General features: G+C 41.6%; 1 protein-coding gene across 1 annotated transcript in view; it reads right to left on the bottom strand.

Moving 5' to 3' along the window:
- BACE2 (beta-site APP-cleaving enzyme 2) overlaps nt 1-26,979 on the bottom strand; it is a 221,514-nt gene that overhangs the window by 21,651 nt on the left and 172,884 nt on the right. The window contains exon 2 of the mRNA XM_010000448.1: nt 4,339-4,427. Coding sequence (XP_009998750.1) covers nt 4,339-4,427 — 89 coding nt within the window. The remainder of the gene's footprint in view (nt 1-4,338; nt 4,428-26,979) is intronic.

Genomic DNA, 26,979 nt, shown 5'->3' with positions numbered 1-26,979 from the left:
CATCTTAACTGTAATCAGCCCGTTTTTCCACCTCACTGACACAAAGGAAGAAAATTACTTTAGAGGTCAAAACTAGCCTAATTCATAGGCTGAGTATTTGAAACACACAGCACAAAAAAATCCAAACAAGACACACTGGCTATAATAAGAAAATAAGAAATTCAACTCCTCCAGCACACAGTGTCTATCTTAGCCAGAGACAAGGAAAAAGCCTCCTAAATTATGGCACTACAGAGCCACTGCTCCCTTCTCCTTCCTCATTACTACTCTTTCTTCAAAAGACCCAACAGAAACATGGTCCTCAAACCTTGAATGGATCTCAAGCCTCAGGTGAGAAAACCAGCAATGGTTTACTTTCCCCATGTGGAGTTACTCCTCATTACCAGCATTTAGCGCCAAACAAACCATAGCCAATACACTATTTCTCATGTTAGGCTTTATTTGAATGAAGCTTAACACAACAACAGCAACTCCATTATGCAGAAAGCCCTGTGTAGCACTGACCTCACCAAACACATGCAATTCCCACCGAACACATGCAATTCTGTCTAATTCCATATTCTCTTGCTCCTTCGGAACAATCCTCAGATTTGCCTGCTTACCCGTTCACTTTTTCATAAGTCTCCACACACGGCAATGACAAAGAAGAGACAGAAAAGAGCAATGGGCAAAAAAATCTGAACAGTTTTTGTGTCTAGTGATAGATGGATGGCACAAGGTTAAGTGATGCAGGGCCAACAACTTGAAGAAAACACAAATTATTCCACAACAGAAATTACTGATTTTTAACCAAGAGGTCCCATCTAATTTGCAGGGGTTCCGGAACAAGTTTAGGATTTACCTCAAACAATACACTGTATAGGATCACACTGCAAAGCAGCAGCTCACTTGCTTGCTGTATGTACCTTACTGTGTTACCTCAGATTATTGTCCATCATTTTCTAACCTCAACTCTTGAGCAGTTTGTTCTTGAAACTTTTACATGGTGAGGCAGTAGTACTCACACTGAAATAAAACTGAATGCTGTTGCTGAATACTGACAGCTCTGAGTATGTCCCTCTTTCACATACTGCTATAGAGCCATCACCAACAACTTAGTTTCAAGTGTGAAAATCCCTGTATACATCTATTTAAGTAGCTCTTTTATCTTAAGTAGCATATTCAACAAAAACTACTTGGTATTTTGAACAGCATGAGAAACAAATTCTGTGATTTCTTTTCAGTTTGGGACAAATTAGGCCATTTCCCAAAACCTTATATATGATGGTTATTTATACAGCATGATCATTACAGCAAAGTCAGAACTTTTCACAGCACTCGTTTGTCAGAGCCACTCAAGGGCTCAAGTTGTGAAAAAGTTCATAGTAACAGCTCTATTCCTTTTGTACAGAAAGACCCAGATAATGAAACAACAGCATTATATGACACAAATTATACAACACACAACATCACTTAACAAGTCAGTTCTAAAATTGCTCAGGGAGGGCTTTTCCTTAAAAACACACCCTCTGGGTCCTTAGAAACAGGATAATGCCTTCCCTATGCACCCTTCTCACTTTCAGTAAAAAAAACACTCTTGCATTTAATTTCAGATGTTGATGATTTGAATAAAATTAAACTAAGAGCATGACAATCAGGAAATTCAGATCCATCATTCTCTTTCTCCAACACAATACTAATATTCTAATATGCACACATCTATCACTCAGATCCATTAATTTAACAAATTACTAATCCTTCTTTCCTCTCATCTTCAATTTGCAGTTTATGAGGTTGATATGGAAGCACTTCTTGACAATACAGGGAAAAACTGCAGGAACGTTTAACAGATGAGAGGAAAACTCTTTATCTAATGTTGAAGTGTTCCACATAGTGTGGAAGAAAAGTTCACATAGGTCATTTGTCTCATTTACACATGCATAAAGGTCACTCAGGTAATTTTACAGATCTGGATTACATGACATTGCATCAAATGGAGTAGTTGATGTGCTGAATGGCAGAGCTTGAATCCAAAGGAACCTTGAAAAACTGGAAGACTGAGCCAGCAGAAACCTCATGGCATTCAACAAGAAGAAGCACAAACTTTTCCAGTTGAGAGGAAACAACTCCATGCATCAGGACAGACTGGGAAGCAAATTAAAAGATTTAGGGTGATGTTGGAAATCAGGCTGAGTAAGAGCCAGCCCCACACTCACCCTGTGCATACAGCAAACTCTACTCCAGACCGCATTTGGAGGGTCATGGACAACACGTCCAAATAAGCCCCCCCTCACCCTTTGGTCAGCACTGCTGGGACCACACCTGGAATAGATTGTGGCCAGCTGTGGGAACTCGGTTCAGTAGGGATCTGGAGAAAGAGAAGAGGGACTGGCATAGGTGAAGGACCACAAACAAAGGACTTGTGATGAGAACCTGACAGGAGCAGGGCTTTGGTTTTGCAGACAAGAGGCTATGGGGAGATGTCACAGCAGCTTACAACTTGAAAGACAAAGATGACACAGCCCCCCCCTTCTGAGCAGTGCCAGACAGTAACACAGGGGGTAACACCCGTGAGTTACTTGTTATGAGGTTCAGGTTGGACATGAGGAAGTATTTCCTTCACAGGAGAGTGGCACAGCACTGAAACACACAGCCCAGAGAGAGCAGGGATTCCCCATTCTCAGAGGTTTAGAGGACTTGACTAGACTCAGCCATGGCTGACCTGATACGGTGACAGCCCTGCCTCACTTGTGGTACATGCCTATGGAGGATTCTTGCAAACAACATATTTTACACATCTAACACCAGTTAGCCCATTCAGTGGGGCCAGGATACCACCCAGATGACACTTATTTAAATGTATTTTAATTATTTAAAATGGAAGAAGCAGGTGTAGCCAGGTTCAAGCATGCTACTGGATGCACTCTGAGCATATGGCAGTATGAGCATATGCACTCTGAGCATATGGTAGTACTCCATCAATCCAGCCCCAAACAGAAATTCCTATTGCAACTGCTCTGGACTATAATGACTTTAGTTTGAAGCATTTTACAAAGCACTCTTAACTCTTCAGAGCCTAAATGTCAAGGTTTCATTATAAACTTCATATCAAAGTTCTCAAAATACAGCGTACACTGAGAACACTGATAAGATACTGTAACCTTCAAGTGATTTCACAGCCTTTCTCAACACACAACTTCTGCTGTTGCTGTTTCTAATGTTTTATGGTTCTTACGGGAGAGGCCTTGCCCTTCCAGACCACATAACATCACTTAGGAGAAAAGAGAGAAGGAATACTCGTGCTTTTAATTCTTTGTAATTAAGTTTCCTCTAGGCACTACCTATGAAAAGGGATAGCTGGCATGAAAAACCCTACAGTAGTGCAGAAGCAGTTTTCAAATGCAAATTCTGGACTTTCCAGACCTATGCCATATCAGAGTGAGATGTGAAATATCTCCATTAACATCTGAATATGTGACCAGAGGTAAGGCTATTTAAGTAAGCAGCATGGAAATACTGGTTTTCCTCCATTACCAGTGTATCTTATTGGGGAAAAAACAAAAAAAAGAAAGACGTGCAGAACCCCATGTTAAAACACATAGAAAGGTAATGAAAATTATTATACTCTCCAATCTCCTAGTTCTTTAAGTATTTTTATCTATAGGTGCCAGATAGATGCTGTGTACTGGAGAATTTTATCTGAAATAATTGAAACTAGAGAAGGGTGGAAAATAAGGAAGAAAGGAGGGAGAGTGATTCAGACAGACAGAGCTGTGCTTGGCTGTGACTAATGTCAGCACATGCTAAACACAGCAAATTTAGTGCATAACAAGCACCAAAACCACCAAGTTGTATCTTATAAACAACCAGATTCAGCAGGGTCTGTCCAGATCACTAAATGATTGAGGCCCTTGACCAAACTAAACAACAAATTAGTTTTTGCTTAGCTAGTTTTGGTTTTGGATGAAATGTCAAGTAACAGATACAATCACTGGGTTATAATTTTTGTTTTTAAACCAAGGGAAAGTATATTTAAACTTCTAATTCCTTCCAAGGCCATTCAGATTAAAAATTGGCTAAAATTGGTGTGATTTTGCCGAAGATTGTTACCCTGCGATCTTTTTTTTTTTTTTCTCTAGCTCTAATCAGTGCTGTGCTCAGAGCTCAGTGGGACTGTTCATGATGTCAAGCAGGGCTTTGCATCAGGCAAGGCAAATCTTCCCAGTCGGACAATAAATAGTCCACCCTCGTGGGAGGGCACAGGAGCCCCACAAACTGCCCTACCACCCTCCTTTGCACGGAGGAGTCAGAATCTAAAAGACACCCTAACCCATCACAGTGAGCAGAACAGGTACTTACAGCTCCGCATTGAAGTAGGAGGTGACATCAGGATCAGGCACACCTGCTACAGCAAAATTACTGCTTCCAGTGTCAACCAGAATATTTAACTGCCGAAACAGAAGAAAGGAGAGGTGTTTTTCATATACAGCTAAACAAACAAATTAGTCATTAACGTTTTTGTCTAAACTACCTTCAGTTTTAAACTAATAATGAAGTCTCCCAGAAAAAATAAATACAAAGTCATTTTTGGGAAAGATACACTGCTGGAGCCCCTGCAATGCTTTTAAATATTCATGTTCCTGGAAAGGGGAAAACCTGACAAGCTAATATGGGCACAGCAGAGGAACTCAAAGCCATCTCAAATGTCTTTGTGGCCCACGTGTCTCAGAAACCTGGCTCGTCCGGGTCACAGGCTGAATTGAGTACTGTTTAAAGCACTGTTTGCCCTAGAGCTTATGAGGTTTCTAGGTAGGTGCTGACTGCAAGTCCGAGCAGAAATAAACAGAAGCATGAAGCTGCCTCATGACTTGGAGAGTCATGGGAACATTGCCCAGCTCATCCCGAGTCGCAGCAACCTACCACAGCCTTGACTGCCTTATTTAAAGAGGAGGATGGCAGATTTATAAGTGCTGTTAAAAGCATGGACTGAAAGGTGGCCCAAAAGTGGGCCACTTGTTCGCTTAATTGGGAGGACAATTTAGACCAAAAATTACCTAACAAACCCAGACAGACAAAACGAGACGCCTCCTTTCCCCTTTTGGCTCAGGTCAGCAGGCTGGTTCACCACAGCTGCATGACAGCTTGTGCTGGCACAAAGCAGAAGGTAACAGCACAGGAGTGAGCAGCCAGATGCAAGAACACCTCTTTTGGCTAGACCTTGAAGCTACATAAAATGTAGTGTCATTAAATGACAATTTCAGTCAACTAGAGACTGTACTGCCACAAAAAGCAGTGGCCACACTTTTCCCTTGCACTTGGCTGGAGGCTTCCCATGTGTTCTTGGCATAAGCACTCACACCCATGGGGCTGTGATGCAAATCAGATCAGGCTCTTCACCTACAGTTCCCCCCCCCCAAAAAAAAAAAGAAAAGCAATCTGCCACATCAGACAGCTACCTGAAAAGAGATGGCAGGAACACATACTAGAAAAAGGGTGATTGCTCCCTTTGGTGATAGTGTAGTCTCAGATTGGCTTAAAACGGTTGTGAAATTATGCCCTAGGTTGCTCAGAAAAATAATAAAGCATTAAGAATTTTTCTGTAGGAGTGAGTAAGACATGAGGACTGGGCTGCCTGCAGTTTAAAGCCAGCTGGAACCAGGCACTTTGGTAGTCCTCACCACTCCTTTAAACATGAGGTAGTTTGGGATCTAGCACTGGAGGTGGACATGGGAAGGGTAAGAGAATGATAGGGTAAACAAGTTTCATGTCACTTCCTTGACGAAGGAAGTGGAGAAACAGGGCTGAGTTCAGAAACGAGAGTAAACACAAGGGCAGGTAGAGCATTTGGAGAAGATATGCCAAATCCTTCTCTAATAAGTTTAAGACCGAGCACAGACAAAAAAGTATGAGTTGATGTTAACAAATTTGGAGGGGGAGGGAGGAGATGGTTACCTTTGTTTTACCTAGTTAATACAATATGGGACTGAGGAGCTCAGACATAAAAACATGAACACAGAACCAAATAGTAAACCATATGACTCTCTTCTGAGTGTGCACACACACAGTTATTGGTATTCCAAGTCCTAATCACACAAATATTTTAAGAATAGAAAGAAACAAACCCACCACCATAGTCAAGTGTCTCACTGCATCCCAGATTTTATATTAACCACAGACAATATATTAACATTTATTTTGCAAGCACACGAGCTAGACACAGACATTTAAAAAAAAAAAAAAAAAAAGGACACTGGCAAATTCACCTGGTTCCAGGAGCTGAAGTTTTAAAACAAAAACCAAGAACCTCTGAGGCATGGCTTGCAATAAAATCCCAAGTTGGTTACATACTTTTATTTCAACAATATAAAAAATCAAACATCTTGTCAACTACCTAATGAAGTAAGAACTATTCATCCACCCCGCCCCCAGGATAGAAATCTTATTAAAAATAAACAAAAAGCAGCTACAACATATGCATCTACCAGGACCAACAAAAGTTGCCTCAAAGGGCTGCTGTAGGGCTTAAATTAATTAGCTTTCCCAAGGCAGTCTGTGATGCTTGAGTAATAGGTATTATACATCAGCTGCATAAATACATGTAGGTGTTGCTCTAACTTCAGTAATATGCATGACACCATACACGAAGGAGGACTTGGGAAAAAAACAACCAAAACCACAAATAAAAACCCAATCACTAAATATGACAGGTATGAAAGATATTTTACCCCCACACCTTAAACACGATGTTATCATCACAGAATTCACAAATCACTGAAAATAAAGGGCATATTTACTACCCACAGTGTGGAGCAAATCAGCATTTCCAAAAGACTGTAGATATCCCTCCCACAAAAAAACCCCAAAAAACAACAAAAAACCCCAAGAAATACAAAGTCAGCTAACCATGCAAGTGCCAGCACACCCGGACACAGCAACATTCACATGACAGATCACTATTGAGGCTGACATTCTCTATCCGCATGTTTGTGCATAATGAGATGCAGGCGGCCAGGGCAGACACTGATTTATTGTAGTCCTCACAATAGTTCCAGTGATTAGCAGCTCATTTTGGGCTGGGTATAACTTACTGAGTTCTCCTTCTCTCCTGGCTGCCCTTTGGGTCTGAATTTTCTTTAGTGCTTTCACATCTCATTAAGAACCACTTCCATGTTGTCACCACTGGAGCCTACTTTATTCCCCCCTGCCTGCTGCCGGTTTCATGGTGCTGTTGGGGCAGCTTCAGGCAAGCTCTGGTGAGTCACAGGGTGGCAGTTCAGGGCTTACCTGCCTTGCCCCATCTCCCGAGGTCAGCCCTTCCCTCTCCCAAGAGATGAAGGCAAATGCACTGTGCGCTCACTCCCCAGCTGCATTTCACTGCCCAGCTTACTGATGAAAACCAAAATCAATGGCACCTCAACTTGATTCACTGAGCTACGCACTTTGACAGATGGACAGTGGTTGTCCATCTCTGTGCCTTTACCTTCCTAGCACTGGGACAGAAGACCCTGATGCCAAGGCAGAGCCAGCAGTGGCAGTACCTTCCTCTCCAGCTGCCTCCTCACAAAGCCCCTGAGATGGTGAACCAGAGCAGTCGTGGGCAGGCGGAGCAGGTTCCTTGGATTTATTACAGCCACCTGGAATGAATCACTTCCCTGTCACGAAGAGCTGATTATTTAGTGATCACCCTGTGCTGTCAGAGATTGCCATGTGAAGTTAAGATGCTGCGAAAGCCAAGGTCAAAAAGACATGGCTGAATGAAGGAAAAACTGCCCAAAGACTGCTGACTGATCTTGTGCCCAGCATGAAAAACCATGAAAGACTACTTCCCATTCTCTTTTGGAGGCATAGGAGGGAAGCTAGGATTTTGGTTTTATTGTGGTTTCCAAGTTCAACTTCAGATTGATACAGGAGAAAGCAAATATAAAAGGCTGGTTTTTTTTTCCCCTGAAGGTCACCTTTACCACAGCTGTGAAAGATAAAATCTGCACCTAGTATCTTACCTGGAGATTGTTATGCTGGATACATTTCCTATACGGAAATAGCATTATTAATAATAAGAGGTTCATAAAGATCCCTGGCTACAGAGTAAGCAAGATAGGAACATCCAGTTCTGCCATGATCGAGTTAGAGGAAATCTGACTCCCTATGTATCTGTCATTAAGTTGTGCTTATAAAAAGAGACAAATCCAAAGCTCTTTACTGAAAGTTATGAACACTGAAAGCAGAAGGCTCCTTAGGCCATGCATTTTATACATTTTGTACTCTAACGGGGTAGACACTGAAAACTACCAATAGTAGTGATCTATTTCAACTAGAATGAAAACACATTTTGAATAGTTCAATGATCCCTCAAACTTTCCAGTGGTGGATTTAACACCAACGTCAAATAGCAATCACAGTATGCTACTCTTCTTCAGAAATTTCACTTACCACTATGTCTTTCATATTTTGAAGCTTTCCATTGCTGAATATTCTTATATTTTGATATATATATAAAAAAATGACTATTGATTTGTCTTTTTTTTTTCTTTTTTTTTTTTTTTTCAGCAAAGCCTCATCTGTCTGTGGTTCAGGCACCTGGCTTGTGTGTTACAGCAGGTGGCGTCAATACCACGTCATCAACATTTGGCATTATCCACGCCTCATTTAACTGCCTGGTGAACAGTAGTTTCCCACCATGCATTCAGAAAGTGACTTCCTTCATATTTTCAAGGAAAAGTGATAAAATGTAGGAATCATTCAATTTCTGTTGTATAGAGGTTGCTAGTATCCTCTAGCAGGGACAGATATTGCCTCTGTTCTGACTTACAACCTACTCAGACTCCATCTAAGTTTCTCTTTCTTGTTTTAGTTTGAGGTCAGAATATTTGGTAACTTTCAGAAAAATATACAAAACAAATCCCAGGAGCTACAAATGCATAATGTGTTTTCTTTGAAGCAGCTCTCTGCGTGATTTAGCATATACAGCCTTTTCCAGGTGTGGAATCCTCGGGCTTGCATGCAACCCTGTCGCGCTGTTGCTTTTGATGTGATTCCCTGGGTAACACACACTGAGCTAGTAATAATCTTCCTGCCTGTTGTTAAAAGACTGGCCCAAGATAAAATCCACTGCAGTTTTTTTCAAGTTAATGGGTCTGATCCTTTTAGGTCAAACAATAAAGTTTCACCACTGGACAGAAGAAACCAGACTGCAAAAACGTATTTGGGTCCTTATCCCTGCTTCAGCTAAAGCATAAGGGAGGGGAAAAAAAAGGAGTAAGATTTGAACAGATAGAGACATAATATAATAATCAATCTTATTCAGCCTTACGTTTGCTCTGGGGTTCAGTCAGTCTTAATGATAGACAACTGATAGTTTCAACTGCACAAGCCAACAGACCAAAGAAGCTGGCTCTGCAAGAGTTCATTATGACAACTACAAGCGACCATGCCTTCTCTGGGATTTCAACTTGACCAAAGGGCATTCCTTCCTTTTCCTTTCTTTCCCGTCTCCAATAAAGAGAGCGACCATTCCACACTACTAACATTCATATGCCATTCAAAATCTTGTCCTGCTGTGCTTTCATGATTCCTCCCACACACACACTTAAAATAGGGCTTATAGTCCTACTCTGCTTGACAGAGTATGCCACGCAGTGAACTATGACAAAGTGAAAATGGTTTTTTGTCCACGGTTAGAGACTAATAATGGGAAGCATCCTATTACTAGTTCACAAGCTCTTAGCGCACATCACGATGTCCTGGCTTAGTAGAAGTCCACCCCATATAACAACCCCTGAACTTGCCACATCTCTGTAGTCCCTCTGTTTCTTATTTTGTCCCACACATAATAAATCCTACATAAAACAATTTGCTAGACAGTGCTTTAAAAACTGCAAAAAAGCTCTATGTTTCTTGCTAGGGATTAGCAGCTGAAATTCATTTGGGTAACAGCTCTTCTTTTTCAAGTTGGTTAATAGATAGGAAAATTAGTTGCCAATTTAAATACTGCCTCATTTAACACAACGATTTCTAATTACATTACCAGCCCATCTGGCAAGAATTGCTTATAACCATCATGCAAAAGAGAAAACACACTAGCAACTATACGCTGTGTTTGCCCACAGTTATTACATGTTATTATTGGCACAGACTGTCAGTCAGGCTATTTCAGCAATTCGTTTCTACAAATTAATAATGTTAAAATAAACTGGGTTTTTTAAAGCGCAGAGTTATTGTACACTTTTTTCTGTTACTTGGAATTAGCATTTACAGCCTACTTTCTAACAAACAAATTCAGAAATCTAGGCTTTAATATAGATTCCTGATCTGTTCCTGTTAAGATTCAGAAATAAAACTTAAAGATGAGTTAGAGGAATCTTTGGAGCATGTCTAGATGTAGAGGCCTGGAAAGTTAGAAAAGTCTTCACAACGACACATTTCTGTATGCAGAATAATATGTATTTTGCTGAACAGGTAAAACTGAAACAAAAAGGGGCTAGGTTTGTTCATCTGTACAACAGAATGGCACACTGCCCCCGAACGCTGGGACAGGGATGGTACTCTCCCATTTTTCATTGCTCATAATCAGTCCCTGGGCTGGAGCAGCTATGTCCTTGCTGCTCTATAGCACTTCACAGAACAGCTGAGATTGGAAAGGACCTCCAGAGGTCAGCGGGTTCAACCCTTTGCTCTTTCAGGGCCACCTAAAGCCAGCTGCCCAGGACTATGCTCAGATGGCTTTTGAATATCTCCTAGGATGGAGACTTCACAACATCCCTGGGCAACCTGTGCCAGCGCTTGGTCACCCTCACAGAAAAAAAGTCTTTTTCTTTATGTGCAATGAGAACCTCCTGTGTTTCAGTGTGTGGCCATTGCTTCTGGTGTTGTCACTGTGCACCTCTGAAAAGAGCCTGGCTCTGCCCTCTTTGCACTGTCCCATCAGGTATTTATACATGTTGAGCAGTCCCAGCTCTCTCAGCCTTTCCTCACATGACAAATGCTCTAACCCCTCAGATGTCTTCATGGCCCTTTGCTGGCCCCTCTTCAGTGTGTCCATGTCCTCTTTTACTGTGCAGCCCAGAGCTGGACATAGTACTCACCAGTACCAAATAGAGATATCCAGAGGAATACAGAAAACAACTCAAGCTTTTGGTTGATGGCTGCCTTGCCAGTGGTGACAATGGAGAAACACCCCATCCAGAGCCAGACAACTCTCTGCAGCTTGGACGGTATCATACTTCAACTTTGAGGAGGAGGAGGAAGGGGGAAGGTCTACGTGTTACACTTGAGTCCAGGAGGACAAGTATTTCCTCCTCCCCCTGGAGGTCATCTCACCGGAGAAAACAGACCTATCTGATACTACCTCACAAAAAATCCTCCTGTAATCATAAGAAAAGTTAAACCATGCAGCAAAGATAAGAGAGGCATTGTCAGAAAGAAAAATGGAACGCAGATTAATGATTTCCTAATGCTGTTTGTTCATTCACGTTTCACTGCAACGTCATACTGGGTATGCAGAGGAAGATCATTTACTGCAGCATAAAAACTTGACCAAACCAGGAGGTCAAGTATATCACCAAAGATAATTCCTGCTTTTGCAATGGCAGAAGTTTGTCACAGGAACTGTGATGTGTTTGTAGGTTGTAGAGCAGGCAGGAACAGCTGCCAAATGGAGGCTCTTCCTGGCAAGAGCAGATCAAGCCCACCAGAGCATGTTTGGCATTTGCTGTCATTCTCCTCACCACATTCCCATCTGGTGTCAGGACCTAGGATTTGACCCCACATCTAGACTAGCTTTACATTCACTCCCTTCCCCAGCCATCTAAAACACACAGCTCTCCCTGGACACTCTCACAGCTGCACTGGACCCAGCAGAAGACCAGGACTCCTTTGCCCTCAATCTTTTCATGATCTTCTCTGCTGAACTGAGAGGGTTACTTTATTTTTATGTTTGTTTTTCTTTTTTTTTTTTTTCTCTGAAAAGCAATAATCTCTTTATTTTCCAGAAAATTACAAAGCACTATCTGGATTAGCCAATCTATCCGTGCTTAAGAGCACTGCGTGCTTCTGGAGTTGAGGTTTGTATTAAAACCACAAATGCTGAAATGACTGATTGCTCTGAAGTATAAACTTCCTAAACTAAATTGTGAATTGAAATATGAGCATCTGACTCTGGGACTGACGAATAGTCATTTTGAAGAGAAATATTACAGGAAGTGCTTTATATATATTATTATTTTGACAATAAGGGAAGGCTGTTATGGTTTAAAGACAAAAAAAAATAGTCAGCCAATCAATCCTGGTAACAAAACAAAATACCTATTCTTCATTTCTGCGCTCTCCTTTCTGCCAATGCCTTTGGTTCCCTAAACATTAGCATTCCTTCTGCAAATGCTGTCTCATGTGGTATCTTATTTTTCAGGCTGAAATTTATTTGTTGTGTCTGGATTTATCATACAACACATCCATCCTATTCATGCTATATGAACATGCTTTGCTGTTGAACATGAGCTATTAGTTGCTTATCTTAGAGATGTGTGAATCATAGCAATTTTGTCTCATTGCCTTTTCAGAAAAGATTAACCTTTTTTTCCTTTTTTTTTTTTTTTTCCCCAGATACAAGTCCCTCTCTCATATCACACCCTATATCTGACAAAAAAATAGGTGTGTGAAGCAAGCCTCCAGTTCACATAAAACCAGCTACAGCTGATGTCACGCTCGGCTCTATGCATTGGGTTTTAAGGAAAACCTGGACCAGTTAAAGAAAGCTCAGTAACAACAGTAATCTAGACGTCTAGAAAAATCTCCCTTCTAAATAACCATTGAAAGGCTTGAACTTATTTGAGAAGGCTGAGGAAACCTGCAGCAGTCTTTTAACAGATGTATGTTTACCATAGAGACGCCCTGGGCAACTCACCTTTCACAAAAAGGGTTGCATGTGAGCTGACTGGTGTCTTCATCTGCCTGTCCCAGAGAGCCAGCAACACACGTTAACATCTAGACTGCTGGCTCTTATTGAAGCAATAAGGCACCCAAGTGCTCACAAATTTGAGAGAGGAAAATCTGTGTTTTCTGTATTTATACTAAAAATGTTCTTGAATTGAAATATTCATCAGTGCCTAGATAAATGGAAGATTAAAAAAACAAACAAAACACACTCTAAAATTCAGGAACAAATGCAGGAGACACGAGCTACTCACTTAAGTATACACAGAGCTCTAGTTAAATCCAAAAGCATGTTTTCACCTGTTAGTAGGTGTATAGGAATTAAATTAATCAATTTTCTGCTGATTACCATACAGCACCGATGAGACGGTGTGGCTGTAAGCCAAATGCCACTGGGACAAACTCTCATGTCTGGCTGTAAGACTCATGAGGAACCTCAGTGCCCACACAGCCTTGGTTTAGACGGGCTGTGTCTAAGCTCTGTGCCACATCTACATTAGAAAGCACCTCATCCAGAGCTCACTCTTCCATCCCTGGAGAACATGGTGGCCAAGGGTTTTGGAGGGACAGCTATTATTTCAGTAATTTGACAGCTAAAAAGAAACTAAGGAAACATCTGAGGTCCATGTTTACCACCAGCCTGACTCTTGCAGATATGCTTGTGAACACCATTGCAAATTTCAGTCACCTTCTCAACCCAAACCTCTTCCTCCCTTTGAAATCACGCAGCATAGCCACTGCCGAGCAGACCTGCCAGGCACTGCTCAGCAGGTTTTTGAACTCTTTGGAGCAATGGCCTGCCACATTAGATGGCTACTAATGTACAGAGCTATGGGTGCTTTAGGAGGAGCTGAGGAGAGGGGCAGCTCTGAGCTCTGTAGTAAACAGGAGGGTGGCGGAGGTGGGCAATGGGTGTGCAACTTCATTTCATGATACAAGCGCACAGGTACCACCACCCAGGAAAAAAAGGTTTTACTGGCCCCAGACAGCACCCTCAGTAAGTCTCTATGCACCTGTACTCTTGTGCTTAACCACAGGCTGTCTTGCTTCATTTCTGAATAAAACCACTGTCAAATTATTTCAGTTGACCTGAAGCTAAACTTTCTAAAAAAAGACAACCACCTCACTGAAAAACAAGAAACCATCCACCTCAAGTGTCTTAGGTTAAATGTCTGATACATCTGTTCTGTTTACCAGTTCTACTTACGGCATGATACTTCTAAAATATGTAAGTTTATGTCAAACAATTTTAGAGCAGTTTATTTTAGAAAATAAAAGAAGTGACGCATCATACTAATACACTAACTTTCAGAATATGATAACCAAGGAGGACTTTTTGCTTTGTTTTTTTTTTTTGTTTGTTTGTTTTATTTAAAGGGAATGAATTAGTAAGCCTATGTTAATGCATTACATCCACTGAATTATTACAGTTACAAGCTGTATACAGTTCAGATTTTCAATTTTCTGAGGCTTTTGCTCTCCAAAATTATCCTCCAATTTATTTTGTCAGCTTACCCTTTTCTTTACCTCCATTGTTCATTAGACTCAGAGAAACTGCTGTCTGGAAAAAAAAGGCATTTTTAGTTCTTCTCTACCTAGCTTCAGAAATCCTACAGGGTAAAAAAAAAAAAAAAAAAAAAAAGAAAGGAAGGAAAAAAAGAGTCTCTTTTGAAACTAAAGCAACAATCCTTCAGCTGCAGTATCTGTACGACTGAAGCAGTTTTACATATTTGCACAGCACCAAGCTATACTAAGTAAATTCAAGAAGGCTTGAACTGACTAATCTTTAAGCCTTCCTCATGCTGTACAAGCTTCTACACCATGAGTCACTGCCCATGTTTACTGTGCCATGAGAAATAACAGAATTAATCAAGGGCCACATTTCAAATTTCAACACAGCTTATGAAGTCCATTCCTAATGTTCTTGAGGACAGTCTAGGAGGTACCTTTAGCCTCACAAGTGCTGTGTGTTTTTTATAATCTCCTTTTGTCAAAGACACCACATGTCCTGGTTTGAGCCAGGACGAAGCCAATATTCTTTTCACTGATTTTTTATTTCTTCAGTGAACTCTCTTTTAAACAGCACAGTTGCTGAAACTAGTAGCAAATTTTCCTGCTAGTGGACAATTACACCTGAATGTTTATTGTTACTGCTGAGAGACACTTTGCTCTGCTTGTTGAATCTACTGCTTTGGACACTAAAGGAGAAAAAAGTTTAATCTACAATCCTCCTGTAGGGACGAGCAGACTAGACAGATGGCAAAATTAGCCAAATTATTCCATCCATATATATGTAACACTCGATATAAATTCAGGGATCATGGAACTCAAGCCCTTCTTCCTTTCTCTTCTGTCCATGGCTGGTGTCTGTCTGTCCATCACTGTTGTTCTGGGCCTGAGTGTTCCTGACCCTCATAACTCTCCCCTCAGCTCCTGTCTGCTCTGCCGCTTGCTCCAGCAGCTCCAGGACATTTCGGAACTGCTCACAGCTCAGGAGATGCCCTGGGAGTTGTTGGGGGTGGGGGAAGGTGATAGGGTTTTGCACATTCCTGCACATACTTGTGTATATTTGTACATACTTTCTTTTATCACTACTATTTCATTAAAGCTGTCTAGTTTAGTTTTCAATCTGGAAGTCTCTCTCCTTATTCTCTCTCTTCTTTCCCTGCTTGGGTGGGAGGGGGAGGGGAAAGAGAGCATTGTTGTTATTGGTCTAATTGCCCATCCCAAGTTATACTGTGACAACACACTACCCTTGCCCTTCACTGGTGGGCAGAAGCCTCTGAGAACCCGTCTTGCTCCTGTATTTCTACCTCCAGTAAAAGGTCTCCTTCACATCAAAGATCTGAATTTCCATCTCAAATTGAAAGAAGGCCCTGGATCTCAAATTGCACTGAAGATGTGAAACCAAGTGCCAAAGCTGCTCCTGCAATTTTTAAGAAGCTTTTGAAGGCATTGGTTAACTTTGAAAAAGGCTACATGACAAAGAGGAAGAAAAAGAAGTTTGCAGGACAACAGTGAGGAAAAATCAGTGTTTTGAGAAGACTGCACGCCATGTCTGACCTCTTCCCTTTCCTCCCCCTGTCAGCTTGCTCTTGTAGTGACACGATTCTTTTCAGATTTTTTTCCCCTCTTCTGTCAAGATGTTAGTTTTGGAGATGGGTTTTGTTTGATAACAAAGGTTTTTTGAAGCCTGGAGAGCTGCGAGAGGAGAGCTGAAGGCAGGACACTCCTGACACATTAGGTCAATCCGTTCTCCCAGAACAGGCTGTTCCCAGAGGTGCTGCTGTACCCACATTATACTGTCCTTCCAGCCACACTTTCTGTCTGCTTTCAGGAAGGACTTGCTTATGTTCTTCTAGTACTTTTCTTCAAGAACACAAAATGCTTATTTGGCATTTTCCAGGTGTTCCCTTAAAACACTGTAAGAAAACCAAAGTGGATAAACATAGTTTTTCTTGGGTTTTTTTCTATCAACCAGTGTGCTGCAAGGGTGAAACGACTGACCTTCCAAAAACACGAAAGCAAATGGACATAATTACATGGGAGTGCCCACCTTGCTGCTTAAGTCAAGTGCATGGCTATAAAAGCAGCCTCTCTTTCCTGGAGGCCAGGAAATTATTGACAATCCAATGTTCACACACTGAGACCCCTGGATTAGACAAGACTGTTGGACATGGAGTGTTAAATTAGCACACACGTTGGAAAACCAACTATGAACTCCCTGTAAGTGAAGGCACGATCTCTGCTACTAAAATGCCACAACTGGTTCTTCAGGACTGGACTTTCAGCACTGCCATATTTTGTTTCACCTATGAGAGCTACTCCAGTATTTTATAGTGCCAAAATTATGTGTTTCAGCCCAGGGAGCTGAAAAGGCTGGTCCCTGCATTTACCCATCTATTAACTCCCTTGATCTACCTCTTCCCCACCTGCCATAACATCTCCCACCTCCTCCCCTCCTTTTCTGCCCAGAAAGAGCCATGATCAGATACTTTTGCACACCTTCTGGGTTGTTGCTCTATGAATGGTGAAGGGACACTACTGGATCTGCTGCTGCAGTCAAAGAGAGGGAAGGAAGAGACAAGGAAACAAACAAAGCAAGTCCGGCTATATCAAGCACAAGGACTGGAATTTGTTAATTCTGGTTGTATTCCCTGCTAGAAAAGCTGTGCCACACCTCTGGGAAAAGGCACAGGGTGATGCAGCTGCCTGCTGGTCCATGCTGTCCTAAGTGGCCACAGGAACGTACACAGGCAGCCTCAGGTCTCAGAGCACAAACAAGGTGATGCAGCTCCAGTATTTTTATTTCCCTGGTAATTAGTGAAGGGAATACAAGAGACAGAGGCTTTGGCTTCCCATTTCACCTGACCTGTTTAGGATATCACCAAAGAGCAGAATTTGATTGTCATCATGGGCATTTCTTGCAGGAGGTTCAAAGGTACACACAGAAAGCAGCTTTCCACTCCACACTACCAGGAAGAACTATTTGATGGGAGGAAAAAGGGAAAAGAAAAAAAAAAGCTGTTAAGCAGCATCACAATAATGTATTTTATTTATTAAAAGTAAGAACAATCTTATTTATTCATATATATTCTAGCAGTTTTACTTCAATATTTGGCAGGGCAATTTTAAAGGCAGATTTGATTCTCAAGTGAAATAAAATACGATTTTTCTTAAAATTCCTTTTTTTTTTTTTTTTTTTTTAAACAGCAGTGTTTGCCCCTCTGCGATTGGATTCCTTTATTTCTCTCTCTCCTTCACAAACATGCACACTTTACTCTTTACCCTGGCTAATACTGTGGAGGCAGCAGCTCTGGGAAATGAAATAGCTTTGCCTGTAGCTCATACATCACTACAATTGTTAACCAAGTTTCACTATAAAAATCTTTATTACACAGGAGAACACAGAGGCATGCAGGAACACAGCTTTATTTTCAGAGACCAGTTGAGTTTGGAGAGCAGCAAGGCTTTTATGCTCTCAGGTTGATGACGTCTGCTACTATGCCCTGCAACACCACACAGAAGACAGCTTCCTGCTATCAATTCCTCACGTCTCAACCTGTATGTAGGATTTTTTACAAGAGCATGTAGTGATAGGACAAGGGGTAACAGCTTTCATCTTAAAGAGGTGAGATTTAGATTTGACATTAGGAAAAAAGTATTTCCTGTGAGAGTGGTGAGACACTGGCACAGGTTGCCCAGGGAAGCTATGGATTCCCCATTCCCTGAAAGTGCTCCAGGCCAGGGGTGGATGGGGCTTTGAGCAACCTGGTCTAGTGGAAGGTGTCCCCACCCAAGCAAGGGAGCTGGAACTAGATGATCCCTTCCAACTCAAACCATTTTATGATTCTATGACTAAGTTATCTTCTACATCAGCCAGGGTTTACAGCCCACCATGTGATGATGGTACCTCAGGTCCTCCAGCAGCCACAGGCTCCAACATTTTAAGCACTACAAGGAAGGCAACAAGTACAGCCACGTTGCTGCCTACATGCTGGAGCTGATGGTGCTCAGGCTGGTGGAATTGTGGAAGTTCACCCATCAGCAACAGCAAATGTTCTCATGCAAACCTGCTCTGAAGAAAGTTTCCAAACCTGAACAAAAACCTGCAAGTAGTATCACTAGTATTTGATCACTTGCCAAGAAAAGCTTAACCCAAGGGCTCAGCAGAGTGCAAATGAAAGTTGGTTTTAGCTGGAACATGTAACACACACCAGCATTCGTAACTGCAGCTGCTGAGAAATTTTTTTATTCCCCTCCAAGACATTATTTATCTTAGCAGCTCAAACGCAAAAATGTGGCACTTTGGATCATGCAAAATGTTTGTGTTATTCCCCGAAGGATTTTGCATCTGTAAAGTAATGAGAAGATTATTCTGTGACAGAAGCAGTGTGACTGCATCTGATGTTACCTTGTTACAACACTTCACAGACTTTTTGGAAAGTGTGACCACTTTCGGACTCCTCTGTCTTATTTGCAACTTGAGAGTCACCAAAAAGGAAAAAAGAACGATTTAACTAAAAATCCCTTTAGTCACAGAAAAGTATCAGTAGGACTCATGAATCATTTTCTGACATGCCTCACATTTCATTCTTACCCATAGCAGACATCTACTAAATAGCACGGTGAATGAAAGCACAGGTCTTCCCAAACCACACTCAGGCAGTGTGGGCATATTGCCCTGAAGACCTTCCAAATTGGTATAGCGTGCTCTGCTTTGATACAACTGTTAATTTCTTATGCCACAAATACCAAAAGTCAAGGTTTCTGTATCAACAGGTATCGTAATGGAATTTTGGAAGTGGAGTTTCTAACTCGGTAGAAAGAAATGACAGAAAAAAACTTCCTCTCGAGATTTCACAAATTCACAATTTTGAAAAGTGACCCAAAGCCTGCAGTCAAAATAGACACTCTAGCATATTATTTTCCACACCAAAACTATTGCTGCTAAAGCTGATATTGAAAATTCACTTTGGGCTGACCTGATGTATTTTTTTCTTCCCCAATACTGCAATAAAATTTTGAAGGTGGCACATGCAGGACCCAAGTTTCCGTAAGATGGCTTAGCACAGAGGCCTTTTGTTTCTGCAGAGGCCCCAGATGGCTCATCTTCTCTAGGATGAAGCTTCCTATCGTAGCAAAGAAAGAAACTGAGTGAGCTTGGGTGGGTGAGAAAATCCTTGTATCTGGCCTTGACGTGAACCTGAGCACAAGACGCAGCTCCAGGGCAGGCTCCAAGGTGCTCACCTATACAGGCCTCTATTGCAGGCAGATCCATAAACAAATATCAAGGAATTTTCTGAGAGACGCCTGCCAAAACAAGCAGATTATTTGTTCCCTGTCAAATGGCAGAAGCTGGCCTTTACTGCAAGAAGGTTTACAGTCCCTCTCTCAAGCTCAAGAGTGACACTCAGTTCTTGAGTTGTCCTTTTTCCTTTAAAAAATAAAAATAAAAATGAAGAAAAGTAGTGCTATCAAGCAGTTTTAGATCCCTAGGAATGGATTAATTTGTATCTCTAAGGAAGAGACACTTAACAAGTATTATACCTTTCCTATTTTAAAATAAAACTGGACTAGAAATGACTTTGAGACAAACATTTTCCCTAAACACATGCAGTGTAGTTTAACCTTTGCTATTAAGTAAGTACAAAAATAAATCAGATATAAAGCTAAATAAAATAAACATATTTTAGTACTGACAAGCTGAGCAAAGATGACAGAAACTACAATTAATTTTTCACAATTTCAAATTATTAGTAAGCAGTGGTGAGGGAAAAAAAAAAGATTGGAGTGTGATTACTGTCTTAACAGATTTCCTTCAAAAGAGCCTTTTAATGATGACATATTAATTGTATTTACGAATTGTAATTTTTACTTAAATAAGATATTTTTCTCCATCTAGCTTATTTTTCTGAAATTGCCTTCTCACCATACCCTACAGGTTTCATCTGTTTGAGGAAGACTCTCAGGCATAAAAATACTTTCAGACATAAAAAGGCATTGAGAGCAGAACAAGAAGTGACAGGCAAAAGGAAGACCAAGGGAACAGCTCTGAGGGGGGAGACAGAAGGGAAAGGAAGGTATTACTTTATTAACCTTTGGCAAAAGAGGGAGCAAACACTGAGCCTGGCCCAAGGCTTTATGAATGCACAAGGGGTGACTTTGCTATGTCACTGTACTCACACGTGGCTGAAAGCCCATCAGACAGCCACACCTGGAGGAAGCCCACTGAAAGGGCCAGGCATGTGGGCAGGAGCAGGTACAGCACCCAAACTTTCATGCCAAGGGGAAGAAGTTTACCAAGCTCCTCGAGAGGTTCAGGGGGCTGCCAGCCCCTGCTATGCAGAGCATGCAGCTGCTGTTGTAGCAAAACCAAAGCACACGGTTGGTGTGGATGTGCTTGAGCTACCTCAGGTGCTGTTGGCCTTAATGGAGCCTGCTGTGTGTCGCAGAGCCACGAAGAAAAGGGCAGCAGATCGCCCGTGTGGTGGTCCCCATTGTCACATCCAGACCATTGCCAACCGTAGTCAGCTGGTTCCTACTACCTCTGTTCTCTCACACTGCAATCCAATCGCACGGCTTGTTGCGACACAGGCATATGCAGAGAAGTGAAGATCGACTTACTTGTGATTTTAAAACTAAGGGAGCCCGAGTGCAAAAAACTGCAAATAAGATCTATTTTAGCGTTGGGTTATTTGAAGTGCTTTGAAGGACACTGAACTAAGAGATAAAAATTAAAGTCTAAAACTTTAAACTACAGCCTGATATCTGTACAACACTTACTGCATTGGCTTCATGAGCTCAGATCCACGTAGCAAAACCAGGCTGAAAAGCAGTAAGAGGTAGGAGAGCCCCATCAATGGCAGGAAAAACCAGTTCCTTCTTCTGGGGCAGCTGAGTTCTGCCTCTTCACTTTGAAGATCTGATCTCAAGTCCTAATCTGGGCAAAAATAGGAGCAACAAATTCCCTCACTTACTGACACAAATGATGATTAAAGCTGTATTTTACAGCCAGTAAGAAATGGGAGAGAGGTATGTCTAATTCATACACGCACAAGGGTATGCCATTGCATTAGGTTCCTTTTTCAAATATAGCTACACTTGACCATGACCAGGTAACATTTCAGGTCAGACCCTCTTCACCTACAATGTGGAGGCAATGTAATAGCTAACATGTCATCATAGACTCAAAGTCATAAGTGCCCTTCACAAAAATAAAGACCTCTGCAGGGTGTAGTACTTTTTTAATGTCTTGCTGGAGACTATCCCTAAAGCTCACTGCTCTCTGGTTAAAGTAGGGGAGAAAATGAAAAAAAACCAAAACACCAAAACACACGAACAAGAAAAAAATCAGTCTCCTTCCTTAATAATCCCAAACATACAGGAGTTCCACATGGGCTTTCTTTTGTCCACTGGTTTGTTTTAATCGCATTTCTACTCCAAACCTAAAGTAATTTACTCCTTACCGATGGGTAAAAAAGTTATTTGCTCACCCTCTGCTTTCCTCTTTTGAAATTTAACTGGTATTTGTGCCTTGGTAGGGAATGAAATGCAATGAGTGGTTAAACGTGTGAACCTGACACCTATTGCCACCACCCTTGTTCCTTGCAATATATCTTCTGCCCCAACCCTCCAGGATCTGAATGCATAATTGCTACGATTGGTGACCCAAGATAATAAAGCTTTCACTATTTCTCTGGAGGAGAGAAATCACCTTTAAAGAAGCAGTCTGTGGGGCTCTAATCCAGTTGACCCTGGGAAAGGAGCACATCCTGAGGAACAGACACAATGAACCTCTTCCATTCAGTGTGGCTGCACATAGACATCACAGACCCTTGCATCCCACTGGCAAACCCAGCGAGGAGGCAAAGCCTTGCTACAAAACATTAACTGTGCTATACTCAGGGCTACTGCATTGTAATTAACACTTGTGTTTTGAGTTATTTTTATAGCACAGGCACCACTACCTCCATGCAGTCCCTTTTGTGAGGGCTAATTTGGTATGCGAGGAGGTGCCAGAATGCTAATTTGTGAAGCCAGGGACCTTTTTGTCATCCCAAACTTGGGATGTTTGTTTGCTTTGTCTTTGGGCAAAAATACATTACACTTCACTGCACCACAGTACATCACTATATTAATCCTGTCTCTTAGGAGTTTCAGGTCCTCGTGCTTTTTATTTTTCAGGCATCTAACAACAAAAAAGTAAAATACAGATCTATCCAGCTCATCATTTGACAACAGAAGTATTTTGCATTTCAATAGTACTTCCATTAGTGGGATTTTGACCCTGCCGCCTTCAAAATACTCCAGTATGCCACAGTACTCATCTTAGCTTCCCAACCCTTCCTTTTTTCAGCTTTCATAAAGAGCTCAAAAATAAACACAAAAGACCCATGTAATTATTATTTTTCAAAAAGGAGAGAGAGAGAGACTCGAGTTGGAGCCTTCTCTCTGGTATTTGAACCTGGAAGGATCACTTTTTCAAAACTTCTTGTATCTACAAAGACTGTAAACCCCTTTTCATAAAAATAAAGAATGCAGAGCTTAGCTTCTCAGTGAATAACAGAGCTCCAGAAATCAGGCCCTTATTACCTAATATAGCAAGACCAGTGAAACAGTAACATTACAAGAGCAGTTAAATCCTTCCTCACAGACTTCGCTCCATCCAACACTCAGGAAATAAGAGCTATCAACAATTAAGGAAGAATGACTGCATGTTCAGAACTTGGTAATTTATATGTTCTCAGTCTTCAAAACGTACACACTTGAGGTGTTTAACTCATATCCTTCTTTACCCTCCTTTTCTTTAACAGCTGGAAGAAAATGAAGGGAAGATAGCATCCCACCAATTATATTATAATTTGAATTTTTGATTCATGCTGAAGGCCTTTAGACCCAACATTCACAATGACCTTAAAACTTCAGACCAAGTTTACAGGACAGGTTTTTCCTCAGCAAACTGCCTGAACAGAACAAACTGCCATTAGGATAAAAACCAGAAAACCTCTTCATGCACGGAACGAAAAACTGAAACTTCAAAAAGGAGCCGTGGCATTCAGAGCACAAATCTATTGTGTTTTCACTATGCACTAACCAGTTCACATATACGTGACTTTCACATCTCAGGAGGCATATGCCTAGCCTCTCTTTGCAATGGAACTGCAGGAATAACATTTACCTGGTCTCAATAAAAGTACAATTTGGAAATGCACTGGGGCTGGCAGGACTACCACTACCTCGATACAATGATGACCAGCACAAGAGGCAAGGCAAGGCAACTGTACATTCTTTGTGAACATTTAGGGCAGTAGAGATGGGCTCCAGGAAAGCCATGAAGAACATGGGGTGTTTTAAGAGTTTGACTATTCTATGGGTAAAAGCTTGTAGGAGAAACACAATTAATATGAAGACAACAGCAGTGAAGACAGCAAAAAAACCCCTAAAGGATCTTTGATTCAATTCCTCACAGCGCTTATAATCTCAGGCACAGGCAAAATAATAAAATACAGAGCAAAGGAATTCCTTCAGATTATTTAAAGAAATAACAAGTAAGAACAGTGCACACAATTCATATTGGACTCTTGCCACCTCCTGTTTAAATCTAGAATTGAAAAAGTGCACCTAATAGACAGCTGTAAAGCATTTAATCTGTCAGAAGACACATAATAATACATTCATGAAATAATAGACAAATATATCATGCTCTTCAATAAAACAGATCTTCTTTTTTGCCTTTCACAGAACTCTCAAGTAGAGCAGCATGTGATTGAATGAGATCTAATAGGGGTAACGACAGCCATCTAATGGGGGTAGTGACAGCTAACACCACCCTGGTAACTAGTCTGGAGATCTGATACGATTAGGATCCCATACAATAGAACTAGAAATATTTTGGCTGCAAACACCTTGCAAACTGGATTGACTGCACTGAAGTTTCCTCTCATGAAAATAAAATTAATGACTTCACACAGCTGCTCTAGTTTTACAACACCAGAACAAATATTTCAGAACTGCCATGGTGAAACTCAGTTCTGTGCTGTGTTTATCTGCTGTATGACAAATCAGAATTGGAATGAAAGCCAGTGTGCCTTAAATGACCTGAAAAGCTAAATTATTTCATAGTAGCTTCCTTCCAAGAACAGAAATTAAAAAAAGAAACTTTCTAAAACTGCTGAGCAGTAACGCACGCTCAGTAGCACTGCAGTCCTTGACAAGTGCTCATTTCCCATGCTGGCACAGTAGGCTTTCAACACTTTCAACACACACACTTTCAGAGGTACTAGTCATCAACACTATCATCACCACAACGTTAAAACTTGTGCCTCTTCTGTTGTGGTCCACTACTGTCTTGTTTGTATGTACCCACTCCCGCTCTGGGACACGGTCTGGAGCAGCAGCTCTGCCATCCACCTTTCTGCTCTGAGAGCACGGAAGTGAAGCTGCACTGCTCTGCACCTCTTCCTCATTGCCAGGATCCTTCTTCCTCCTTGGCAAAATGTCAGGGCACAGTTACCCCGTGGAGGGGCTGGGCTGTCCTGGGGGAGGCCTGGGGGAGGAAGGGAGTTAGCTTGGGCAAAAGTCCCACACCAGAGGGGTACGAGAGTAGAGGAAGGTGTCCGAGCATCACTTCACAAGGCAGCTTATAATATGAGGCAAAGTCAGGTTGGGAGGAACATTTACATCAATAATAGACATCTCTCCTTTTCTACACCTGATCATGGGCCACTCTGACTCCAGTCACTGCTTGGAGTAAACAAGCAGTTTAACACTATCTCAGCACTTGACAGTATCAAGATACTTTTAGTATCAGCACTGTGAAGGATTCAAGCTGCACTAGCCTATCGTGGCTTTGCAGCTTTATGCTATTCATGGCAAAACAGAAAACAAGCAAATTTGTGATCCTTTAAGTCTTCCAGTTTCAGGCAGGGAACGAGATAACAAATTCATCTCCATCAACAGTAGAGAATAAATTTTAACTGCACTCTACTGAGTCACTACACGCCAAGATCTGATTTTGGAAACACAAGCGCGTTTATAACCTTACTTACAACCTCGGTGGGCCTACTCATTAATAAAACTTCACATGTGCTAAACACCAGTGGCAGTCTTTTAAATAATTAAATTTGCTAGAACTCAGAACTAGTTCAAAACAGTAAAAGCTTTGCAACCAGATGCAGAGCTTCTTTCCAAATGGAAAAAAAAAGAAAAAAGAAGAGAAGTAATTGAGGCTAGTTTGTCTGAAACCTTACATCCCATGTGCTCCAAGTAATACTAGCTGTTAAGTGTAAGTGAAGCCTTCAGGTGCACTGAGGGCAGTGCATTTCTCCCTCTTAGACCTCCAGCCACATTATCAAAAGCCTGTCATATTTTTCCTTCTCCATTTCTTTCAATTTCAGAATGCCCTTAGACATGTAAGAAGATTAAATGCTTGATGGTTGATTTTTCTTCCTGATTTTTTTTTTTTTTCCCCGTTTAAGACATACTGAATTGGAATGTTAGTCCCATCAAACCTGGTATCTTGACTCTGGCAGAAACCAATATTGAATGTTCCCTGGGCTAATGAAGCACACATGATGCCACACTAATAGAACTAGTCAAATATGCAACTCAAAACATAGAGGAAAAATTATTTCATGGCCTCTGTGGCTATGGGGCCACACCTTGACACATCAGACCTAGTTATATATATATATATCTATTTAAACTCCATTTATTGCTCCCAAAACAACACTACCCTTTCTCAATACGTGTTTATCCTATTGCCATACATTTCAGTTAGAGTGACAATGTAGCCAATCCTCTTACATTCCAGGTTATAAAAAAGAAAGCTCACAGAAGCCCAAAAATGCAACAAGGGCTGAACGTTCCCTGTTGGCTCGGCATTCTGGCACGCATTGGCTTTTTATTACTGAGAGGACCTAAAGCAGAAGAATAAGGATGTTATTGTGTACACTGGGAGCGCAAGGACCTGAACTCCCGAAGCAAACACAAAGTTCTGAGGGAAAGCCCCGAGGGCTTTCAGGAAATTAATCCCCACTCAGCTGACTAGTCATCCCCACCAGCAGCCCTGTACGGCTCCTCCTGGGATCTCATGACACAGATGAAAGAGCAACCACATGGCAAAAAAACCCCCCAGACAACAAACTTCAGCAGTGCTGCTGAAGGCAGACGGGGGAGATCGGAGGAAGCACGGTCGATTTGAAAACAAGATTAAAAACACACACGTCCTTTGTGTTATTAATGAATGACACGTTAATTCCCGAAACAAGGGGCAGGTTTTGCCTCGCCGTCACTTAGTTTCGCAGGGAGATACTGAGCGATTCTGCCGGGGGCACCGGGAGATTCTCGCGAAGCACCCAATCGCGATGCAAAGCAGCTTAAAAAATAAATATATAAATCAAAGGATAAACCAGCACACCGCGACTCTGAAACACAGTCATTTCGGCTGACAGAAGGAAGCAAAGCGCCGGGAGACAGCCTGAAACCGGGGAGCAGCTCCCCAGGATTTCCCGAGGGAGGCGGGGGAGGGGTGTGTGTGAGGGGGGGTGCGATGAGGGGGTGTGTGATGGG

This window comes from Chaetura pelagica, unplaced genomic scaffold (assembly GCF_000747805.2).
Source record: "Chaetura pelagica isolate M959 unplaced genomic scaffold, ChaPel_1.0 scaffold244, whole genome shotgun sequence".
Lineage (NCBI taxonomy): Eukaryota > Metazoa > Chordata > Aves > Apodiformes > Apodidae > Chaetura > Chaetura pelagica.
Note: the sequence above shows the minus strand (reverse complement) of the source record. Positions and strands in the feature narration are given on the sequence as shown.